Genomic DNA, 11,562 nt, shown 5'->3' on the forward strand with positions numbered 1-11,562 from the left:
AAAAAAAAGATAAAACTTTCTGTTGAGATAAAAAAAAATGTTACTCGGAAAGAGAATGGAGTAAGAAAGAACACTGATTTTGAGTTCACTGAAAGTGCGTGTATGGCTACTTTATAACAACTGTGCGTTTAATAATCAAAAGCGTCCTACGTAGCAAGATGTATAGTATCAGTGATTAAAATAAACATAAATAAATCAGCAAATACACTCTGGTAAATACATTGTAAATGATTACGCGAAACGTGCGTTTATGAATGAATTGGGTTGGTTTATAACAAGATTTAAGAATATCTAAATACGTATTTTAACCTAGATGTTTATGCAACATGTAACTCTTACGTTAGTTGAAACAGCGGTATGCGAGACGTACATTTATAAATGAACGAATTGGAATATGATACATGTTCAGTGTGCATGTAGCTTCCAAACTAATAATCATTACTCCTTTCGGTTTTACAGGAGCGGTTTGAAGTGAGAAAGTCGATGAAAAAAAAAAGATGGACTTGACCAGGGAGCATTTTAGAGCAATGATTTATTATGACTTTCGATAGGCTTAAAATCAGCAACAATGTGTCAGTCGAATGTGTTACATTTGGTGATGAAGCCTCATCAAAAACGACCATCTATCGTTGGCATCAGAAATTCAACTTTAGGTGCAACAGCGTTAGTGCAAGAAAACACCAACAGTGTGCGTGAGCTAATTGAGTGTGATTAACATGTGACATATCTTAAAATTAACAATAACCTCCCACCCTACCGATTGATGATAAAATTATCTCAATCGTTACTGCACCGTTTATGAACGTTTTTGCACGCAACATCTTCGTTTCTGCACAAAAGGAAGTGTGAGATATTGGTCTATCTAGTTTTGTCCCCCATTCCACCAACACAGTCAGTTGGCACCAAAAAAGATCTTAATCGTTGCACACACGCACAATTCACGTTTTTGTACTAAATGCAGTGTGAGATTTTGGCGTAACTCTTTTGGGTGGCAGGTATCCAACACCACTGATCGGCGCCAAAATAGTTTCGGTTAGGTTTTGGCTCGTGGGCCTAGCCTAGAAACTGTAACGAGTAGAAACACATATACAGAGCTCTTTGGCCTATGCTTATATATATTTCCCTCTTTGGCGTAGGCAGACGACGTATATTACTCCATATAATGTCGTGGTTTGATTCTTGAGTCTAGCATAGAAGAACTGGAATGATTGGAACCAAACATACAAGACCCGAAATTCTTCGGCCTGCAAATAGAAACATAATAATAATAATAATAATAATAATAATAATAATAATAATAATAATAATAATAATAATAATAATAATAATAATAATAATAATAATAATTGTTCGGGCCATTCTGCCCTCTGTTTGTTTCATAAAATTAAGAAGAAAAGGAAGGCTTATGTTTTTTCAGTGTTTGAGCCTATTGTGAGCATTTCCAAAACTTGGAACAAATTATATGTTTTATGTAGTGTCAGTTTTGCTGTAGAGATGTCTCTGCAGGTCAATATGATTTCTATTTGTAGTATCTTACTCTGGCGGTCTCTTGTCTTTCTTTTCAAAAATACCGTTAGGCCGCCTCCCGCATCTTTTTGTCAGTGTTGTGTTGTGCTTTCCTGCAAAAGCCTCGTGTGCGGGATCTTCAGTGTTTGTGTGTAGTATTTGCTTATTCTAATACTTATTAATTCCAGAAACTATACCAATTTATACAGTCCACATACAGAGTCAAAATAACTTGTTATTGTTTTCAGTAACTCATTAACTGTTTAATTAAATGCGCAAAACAATAAACTATTGTTTGGTCGGCGTATACATGGTCCTCCGCGCCAAATTACTAGTGCTTATGTGAACTGTTGCTGTGAACAATAATAGACTAGTGATTGAGTGTTTGTTTTTTCTCACGAACATAGTGTAGTGTTTTAGAAATGGAGCCGCTAAAAATTAAGAAAAGAACATTAAAGTCAAAAATTACGCGCGAAGAAAAAGCCATCACAGAGTTGGACGCTACCGCAGCGGCAGCCATCTTGGTGCATCAGGCGAAGGTCAGTGAACTCCAGCAGGAGTGTTCAAAGCTGCTGGATGATATTTCGGCGGTGGCAGGAGACGAGGAGTTCGAAAAAGAAGAGGAAGAGTTAGCGGAAATGGACAAGAGAATAGTCCAGATGTGTGTTCAATTGATGGATTTTCAATTGGAGGGAAGTAAAGGAGCTCAGTCTTCGTCTTCGTCTGAAAGGCAACCTGCTAGTGACGTAAGACTACCGCAGTTTCAGTTGCCAGTGTTTTCGGGAAACCTCCATGAGTGGTTATCGTTTCACGATTTATTTGTGGCTTCAGTACATAATAACAAAAATCTGTCAGGTGCTCAAAAGTTGCAATACCTCAAAACATCCTTGAAAGGGGAACCAGCACAACTCCTTCAAGCGATGCAAACCACGGACAACAACTACAAAGAGGCGTGGGACATTTTAAATGCACGGTATCACAATAAGAGGGAAATAGTGAACGCGACAATTAAGCGCTTAGTTACGCAACCCGTAATACAACAAGAATCGCCAGCCGCCCTACGTAAGTTAATTGATACCACAATGGAGTGCACGCGGTCCCTCAAGGTGCTCGAGCAACCAGTCGAACACTGGGATGTTATCTTAGTTTATCATATCGCGGATAAACTGGACAGTGAAAGTCGTAGACAGTGGGAACTTTCACTGAAAACAAATGAACAGCCGTCATTTGAGCAGCTCGCAGAGTTCCTCGATAACAGAGCCCGCGCGCTCGCAGTGTCTGCCGGCGGGAAAACGCGCGTCGCCGGAAGTAGTGAGCAAGTGAAGAATCGCGACAAAAAACAAACTTCCTCCCATGTTACCACCAGTGAACGTGGTCAAACATTATGTGACGTATGCAGTGCAATCCACCCCCTCTACAAATGTGCGGAGTTCACAAAACTCAAAGTGTCTGATCGTGTCACCCTGGTGAAAGAGAAAAAACTGTGTTTTAATTGTCTTCGGAAATCGTGTAGAAAGGATACGTGCGCATCTAGTACGTGTCGCAAGTGCGCTAAAAAACATCATACTCTCTTGCACTACGAGAGAGCTGAGTCACCAGTGCGTGAATCAAATATTACGGCCCATGTTGCAGCGGACGCAAGTGTACCACAGGTGTTATTATGTACTGCCATCGTGAAAGTGAGAGGAAATAATGGTGTGTATTACCCCTTCAGAGCGATGCTAGATTGCGCGAGTGAATCTAGTTTTGTCACCGAGAACTGTGTACAAAAGCTGGGTCTCAAGAAAAAGAAATCCAGTATTGTGATTTCCGGGATTACAGGAGCAGGAGTAGCGACAGCGAGTGCAATGGTGGACTTAGAGTTTCAGTCATTCGGGGGAACAAGTGAAACTTTTGAAACTCGTGCTGTGGTAGTTCAGAAAGTTACATCTGATCTACCCAAACAAAAGTGTCCTAGTGCTACAAACTGGTCTCATTTAGAGGGCCTAAGATTAGCAGATCCCACTTTCAACGTAGTGGGCCCCATTGACATTTTGTTGGGAGCGGACGTGTTTCCATCACTTATGTTGAGCGGGAAGTGTATGGGGCCACCCGGGACGCCTGTCGCATTAGAAACTAGTCTCGGCTGGGTGCTATCTGGCAATATAGGTCCGACAAATGGGAAGCTAACGGTGACGTCACATCGAGTTTCCTGCGAGATCGATGAAGCTCTTCGCCAGTTTTGGGAGTTAGAAGAGCTCCCACTTACAAAACACCTGTCAAAGGAAGAAAGAAGCTGTGAAGAACATTTTGTAGCTACACACCACCGTGACGAGCACGGAAGTTATGTGGTGAGACTACCTTTCAGGGGTAACACAGCCCCATTAGGCAGATCACGTGAAATCGCAGTGAAGAGGCTATTAAATACCGAACGAAAGTTAGCCAAACAACCCTCCCTTCAGCAACAATATCGCGACTTCATGAGGGAATATATTCAGTTAGGGCATATGGAACTCATTCCCCCAAGCGAGAGAAACGTTCCAGTTGAAACTAGTTGTTACCTACCACATCATGCTGTTTTGAAGCCCACCAGCTCCACTACGAAGGTGCGAGTGGTCTTCGATGGGAGTGCAAGAACAACTTCGGGTGTATCTCTGAATCAGAAGCTCATGGTGGGGCCAAAACTGCAGGACGATATTTTCCCGATTCTTGTTCGTTTTCGTGAGCATCGTGTTCCCTTATGTGCGGATATTGCAAAAATGTACCGGGCAGTGTTAGTGCACAAGGACGACGTCGACTTCCAAAGAATTGTGTGGAGAGATTCTCCAAGTGCACCAATCGAAGACTACCGTTTGTTAACAGTGACGTACGGTACTGCATCTGCTAGCTTCTTGGCAACCAGATGCTTGCTCCAGATAGTTGAAGAAGAAGGGGAGAAGTATCCTTTAGCAGCGAAGGCGGTGAGAAGAGATTTTTTCATGGATGACTTCCTCGGAGGTGCAGCTAGTGTGAGCGAAGCAATTGAGCTACAACAACAGCTGATTCAACTTTTACGAGAAGGAGGCTTCGAACTTCGAAAGTGGCTATCTAGCGAACCGGAAGTGCTCCAGGCTGTTCCTCCCCATATGCGTGAAATTGACCTACAATTCAACTTTGACACCGATAACAACATCAAGACCCTCGGAGTACAGTGGTCACCTGTTAGCGACGAGTTTGGGTTCAACGTAGTGCCTCCCTCTCCCCCAGCAGTGTGGACAAAACGAAAAGTGTTGTCAGAGATCGCCAAGATTTTTGATCCCCTTGGCCTCCTCTCCCCAGTAACCGTCAGGGCCAAGATGATGTTACAATCATTGTGGAAGGAAAGCCTCGGTTGGGACGACCCCCTCCCCTTTGAAACAAGTGCAGCCTGGCGAGAGTACTGCGATGAGTTGTTTGTGCTCCGTGAAGTGAAGGTCGAACGATGCATTGTGCCCTCTGACGCCGTCAGCTGTCAATTAATAGGCTTCTCTGATGCTAGTGAGCGAGCCTATTCTGCAGCCGCCTATTTACGAGCAGAGCGTCTTAAGAGGGAGAAGGAGTGCGCCACAGCGGCCGGAAGATTGGTGTTCAATTTAACATGGGATCTCAACCATTTTTTAGGCAAATCACGGTTTCATTTCGTTCTTTCGCAAAAATGTCTCAGTAGCGCACTAAATATGATGCATCTCATTTTAAAGGTGCAATTTGAACGCTGTGCGTGATATTTTCTTCTTATAAATACAGATAATTATAATCCAAATTCCCATAAGAAAATGATCAAAATTAGAGGGGAAAATCTTCTGTTTTTTTACAGTAAGAAAAAGAGCTAAAAACTTCGGACTTTTTTGAGAATGGAGTACTATCTTTGTATTTGTGCGCTACTGTACTATTTTTTCGCTGTTTCCAATGACATTCATTACACAATCGATGAGAAATTATATCCTTCATTATTGAATCTACAGAAATCAGAAATCAGATTTTTTCGTGTTCACGTACTTGGCCGTCTAACTGCTAGATGGCAGTATAGTCATTCCTCATCCCACTTTCCTTCGCAGCGGGAGCCAGTCCTTTTGAAAACCTATTTTGAACTTCTTAACAGGGGCGGGAGAAAGGAAGTCGTTGTGAAGAACGGGAACTTCAAACACGAGGAATAGCAAAATTTATGACCTCTTTAGTTGATGGTTTCTGTTTCAGCAGTACAGTGTATTTGTAGATGGTTTCTATGAGAAGAAGTAATTTGTGTTGGTAGCGATAAAGTCAACCTTTCGACAGAGATTTGTGAAGGAGAAGCCGAACCAAAGTCTTCGTTTATCTATTCCAAGAAAGAAATGAAAACTTCCTGCAGGACTGAGAATATACATACAAGAAATGAAATGAAATGAAATCTTTGAGTTTTACGTCCCACGGTTATGCCGGTTAGGCTAAAGGAGACGGTGATGATGAGTAATGAATGAAATGGTGGAATGAAGAAAGTGGGAGGAAACGGGAGAACCCCGAGAAAACCCACGCACACGGTGTTTGTCCACCACAAAGTTCACTTGGCGGGGGCTGGGATCGAACCCGGGACCCCAAGCACCAGAGGTGAACACTCTACCACTGAGCCACCGCGGCCCAATATACATACAAGAGAAAAAATAAAATACATTATTATAATCTTATTATAATAATCGAGTAGATTAATCCCCGAAATATTCTTTTTTTACCTGTCAAAAAATCAAGAATAATATAAAGCTCTTTCATCAGCTTCCATCGTACAACATACTAAACACAAACATTATATATATATATATATATATATATATATATATATATATATATATATATATATATATAGTGGCGGATCCAGGATATGATCAAGGAAGGAGCTAAACCATAGTTTGTCTCTTTATCCAGAGTAAACAGGATTGAAGCCCATTTTATCCAGTGTATACCTGAACGTCAAGGGGGGGGGGGGCTATAGCCTCTATAGCCACCTTTGGATCCGCGCCTGTATGTGTATACTGTTTACAGTGCCGGATTTACGTATAAGCTAAACAAGCTATAGCTTAGGGCCCTGCTCTCTTGGGGCCGAAAAATCTAAAGAAAAACTGGATATACATTTCTAAAATATAAGAAAATTAAAAAATAAAATAAAATGTATATATACGTAGCAACAATGCTTCCTGCTGTGCAGCCTACGTTCATGTAATTAATGGGGCTCCTTCTGCTAGTCTGCTTCCTAAATTATCTCTAGTTTGTTCATTTCTGCATGTAGGGTGCCTATGTTCATCTGGACACATAAAGGACCCCATTACCTTAAACAGCTTGGGGCCCCACGAAACCTAAATCCGACTCTGACTATCTATTTATGCATGTTTGTTCCCTCTCTTTTCGAAGCAGTGTTTCTTTGATATTGCTTCAGATTCCGGCAGGTTTTACCAAGGAGGGAAGAGTCCTTATTCATTCCAGGCATTCAAACTAGGGACTGGACTACTTGCTTCCAACATTCTGTCCCCCATGTATCCCGGTCTGAATCAATTGCCTAAAGCCCATAAAACATTCAAATTCAAATGTAAATGTTGTTCATCAGTGTCGACACCGAAATATTTCTCAATCAATGGTAGGGGTGTTTGATATCCTCAATCTGTCTCCCTCTTATTAGCGGAGAAATACTCTATATTCGGTAGTAATTTTTATTTATTTTTTTTTTAAAAGTGCTGTTTAATGTATCGCATAGGAAACTAAATTTTTATATACCCTAGTAGTATAGAAACGCACCATACGGTACCTTACAAAATAAACATCCTATGCCAAGGATGCAAACATTAACAATAATAATAGAAAAACATACTAATAAACATTTTAAAGACATTCTTTCATTAATCAAGTCGCACTTAAAAGTAGAAAACAATTTTGGTTATGCATGACTAAAAAGAAAAAAAAAAGGGATGCGCTCTAATATAGGCTTACATACAGTTACTTTATAAATTCTTAAAATGACCGGCCCCATTCTTTTTATTTAGGCTTGCATAAATAAGATAATTTTTAACTTTTTAGTGCAAATTGATTAACAAAAGAATGTCTTTAAAAGGTGTTTTATCATTTTTTCTATTCGTTGGACACATTTTCCAAATCCTAAAGTGATATGCAACCAGGGAAATAAGGGGCTGGTTAAAGGCTAGTATTTATTTTAGGATAAAATAGTTGAAAATAAAAACATATTAAAATTTGCTTTTAAAATAAATAGATATATTGCAAAGTATGAAAGTAAAAATGAAATATTGTATTGTCGCCGGACTTACGTCGCTCTGTGACAGTTCTTAGTTCTATGACGTCAGGAAATAAGTTCAATGTATACGAACACTTATTCAATGTTTGAAACAAACACCTGTTACGTCCTTGTACACTCATCTCCAAAATGATTGTCGCATATCTATAACTGTCTTCATGTAAGAATATAATGTAATACTGAATTTGCTGGGTACTTTTAATACTGATACTATGTGTATAATCGGGAAATGTATATATGGTAAATTTCATAGGAAAATATTTATAAATACGAAAATTAGAATGAATAAATCATAATGTTGCTAAATTGACACGAAAGTTTTATTTTCGTTTTATTGTTCTTATTTACTCCTCTTTTGACATGAAACTTGCATACATGTCTCTGCCGATTGTACACATACTAACATTATAAGAAATACCGGGTGATTCGTTATCAAATTATATTCCTACAACAACATATTTATAGACATGCGACAATAATTTTTGGACATGAGTTACCTTACTGAAGAAGGTGACACATCTTTTAATTCTATTGTTAATGAAGTGGTCGATTTCCCCAAATAAAAACCAATACCAAGCAGAGCATATGCTCCCTCCTGTTCTTCTAAGCCGGTACCTAAGGCTAAATGTAACATTGCGTCCCTTTCCTGTTGTAATAGGAAAAATTCAGGATGGTCAGCTACTGGTATCGATCCCAGGACCATTCGAATGTGAAGGCGAGACAGAGGGTAAATCTGATGATCATATTTTGAAAAGAAAATAAAGAAATGGTTCCACTAAAAAAGAGCCACATTGCCAATACATTTCAGATCTTTGTCTGGGTTTTCTGCCTTTCAATTCCAAGTTTTTTTTTTTTTTAACCACGAAGGCCCAAAATAAATTAGAATTTCGACTCTCCCGGTTTTTTTTAATATTTGCATGGTTCTTCATTTTATATCAGACTCTTCCTGCACTATTCCCGCGTTATTTATCATAGGTAGAATCCTTTGAGAAAGAGACAGGCGACAAGTGCTTTAGTTCTCTATGGTATGTTTGTGACCGTTGTAGATATTTGAGTGGCTGACGGCTGATATCATGTTGGTCCCTCTTACAATATCTCTGTATTTATTTTTCTTCAGTTCTGTTTCTCTTTTAGCCAAAAGAAAGGAATTTCACTCCTCTGTCCCATTTACATCCGTAACCATCCCCCTCCTGCGCTGTCCAACTTTGACCACATGCAGGGGAAAACGAAGGAAAAGGAGGGGTGCCATTTGCTTTGACGGCATTTCAGCAACAACCCCATCTGTTGCCAAAATAAGGAAACACTTTGCACTGCGATATCTTCGATTTGTCAAGGTCACTTGACTCCTTCCGACTCTTAACGGTCATGTCGACGTGAGGCTTATCGCTGCAAAAACCAAAGTTGCTCCCATCAAAACAGTTTCCCTACCCCGATTGGAACTGTGCGCCGCATTGTTGCTGGCCAAATTGTTAAAAACAGTTGCGAGTGCCATCAGTGTAAACCTCCAGGATACAAGGGCTTTCACTGACTCTACTGTTGTGTTGGCCTGGTTAGCCCAGTCACCTGATAAGTGGAAAACTTTCGTTTCAAATCGGGTAGCGAAAATACAAGAAATTTTGCCTTCGTCACAATGGTCGCATACCAAGAGTGAAGATAATGCATCTGATTGTGCGTCAAGGGGGGTAAAGCCCAGCGAGCTCTTAGAACATCCCCTGTGGTGGAGCGGTCCAGAGTGGTTGCGCGAAGCAATGTTGCCAGAGCCTCCATATCCTCTCGCTGACTTTACTACAGAAGTGGAAGAAAAGAAAAAATGTATCACCGTTATGTGTGTGCAGTCTGAAAATGACATCGTGAACCGTTTCTCCTCCCTAGTAAGATTGAAGCGTGTAGTGGGTTGGTGTCGCAGGTTTGTTTACAACTGCAGGAATCCGGTGCAGAAACGCCAGGGGGCACTTACATCTGAAGAAATGGAAGAGAGCCTGTTGTGCTTGGTAAAGGAGGTGCAGAAAAGAGAATTCCACACTGAAATCAAGTGCTTAGTGGATGAAGAGCCCATTCCCAATAAGAGTAATATTTTATGCTTGTCTCCCTTCATTGACGAAAATGGCATCTTGCGTGTGGGGGGGAGATTACAAAACGCCGACATTTCTGTGGATAGAAAGCATCCCGTGCTGTTGCCCAATAAGCATAAATTAACGGAACTTCTGATCAATCACGAGCATTTAAACACTTTCCACGGTGGCCCTCAATTAGTGTTATCTACGCTACGGCAACATTTCTGGATTGTGGGTGCGAGAAATCTAGTGAGGAAGATAATCCGGAAGTGTGTAAAATGTTGTCGGTTTGAAGGAAGAACAGAGACGCAACTAATGGGTTCCCTGCCCCCCTCTCGCGTAAACCCAAGCCGATGCTTTTCCCACACAGGTGTGGATTATGCAGGGCCGGTGCTACTCAAAGCCAGCCGGGGGCGCAGCCGTTTGAGGTTTAAAGCATACATCTGTCTTTTTGTGTGTTTTTCCACTAAGGCTATACATCTAGAATTAGTAGCGGATGCAAGCACTACTTCCTTTCTCGCTGCCCTAAGGCGTTTTGTGGCTCGTCGGGGCGTACCTAGTGACATCTACAGTGATTGTGGGCGGAACTTTGTAGGAGCTAGCAAAGAGCTAAAGGAATTGTTAAGAGTGAGTGTTCACACGGCCAAAAATGAAGAAACTGCTGCCTACCTCAGCAAACAAGGAATATCTTGGCATTTTAACCCCCCGTCCGCACCTCATTTTGGTGGGATTTGGGAAGCAAATATACGTAGAGTAAAACATCATTTCAAGCGCATCGTGGGAGAGGTGGCGTTGAGCTTTGAGGAAATGTATACCACGCTAGTTCAAATTGAAGCAATTCTGAACTCCCGCCCCCTCACTCCTCTCTCGGATGACCCCAACGATCTGGACGCTCTGACACCAGCTCATTTCCTTGTGGGAGAATCATTACTTTCTATCCCGGATAAGGATTTCACTTCATCCCAGCTCTCTCATCTGAAAAGGTGGCAATTGGTGCAGCAGTTGTCGCAGCATTTTTGGCGCCGTTGGTCCCAAGAATATTTGTGCAGTCTCCAGTCAAGAACGAAGTGGCGGAAAAACCGAGACAATATCAAGATTGGTGACATGGTTGTTTTGAAGGAATCCCATCTGCCTCCCCAGCAATGGAGATTAGGGCGTGTTCAGTGCATATTTCCAGGAAATGATGGCTTAGTGCGAGCAGTTACTGTAAAGACTGCCTTCGGGGAGTTGAAGCGCCCCATTGCGAAGCTGGTTCCATTGCCTTTCAACCCTTCAAAGTAAAGTGAAGTCATGCGAAACGCTACAACCTCGCTCATCAAGCAGGTCTTATCATTGCATATGAATATTTGTCTTGTGTGTGTGTGTGTGTGTGTTTTAAAGAATTATTATGCATTGTTATTATTTTTCTCGCTTTTAGTGTATTTCTTGTGTGAATCTCGATCATTCATTGTGTGCGTGTGTTATTTGAAACTAGAGCGTTTCAAGGTGGGGGCTATGTTCGGGCCATTCTGCCCTCTGTTTGTTTCATAAAATTAAGAAGAAAAGGAAGGCTTATGTTTTTTCAGTGTTTGAGCCTATTGTGAGCATTTCCAAAACTTGGAACAAATTATATGTTTTATGTAGTGTCAGTTTTGCTGTAGAGATGTCTCTGCAGGTCAATATGATTTCTATTTGTAGTATCTTACTCTGGCGGTCTCTTGTCTTTCTTTTCAAAAATACCGTTAGGCCGCCTCCCGC

At 41.1% G+C, this 11,562-nt stretch overlaps 1 protein-coding gene across 1 annotated transcript; it reads left to right on the forward strand.

Moving 5' to 3' along the window:
• The first annotated feature begins 1,928 nt into the window (after positions 1-1,928).
• On the forward strand, positions 1,929-11,106 carry LOC145687262 (uncharacterized). Its single transcript, XM_081760736.1, has 2 exons — positions 1,929-5,001; positions 9,191-11,106. The coding sequence occupies exons 1-2, from the start codon at positions 1,929-1,931 to the stop codon at positions 11,104-11,106; spliced, it is 4,989 nt and encodes a 1,662-aa protein (XP_081616862.1).
• Positions 11,107-11,562: the final 456 nt, after the last annotated feature.

The sequence above is a fragment of the Thermobia domestica genome, chromosome 6 (assembly GCF_964235325.1).
Source record: "Thermobia domestica chromosome 6, izTheDome1.hap1.1, whole genome shotgun sequence".
NCBI lineage: Eukaryota > Metazoa > Arthropoda > Insecta > Zygentoma > Lepismatidae > Thermobia > Thermobia domestica.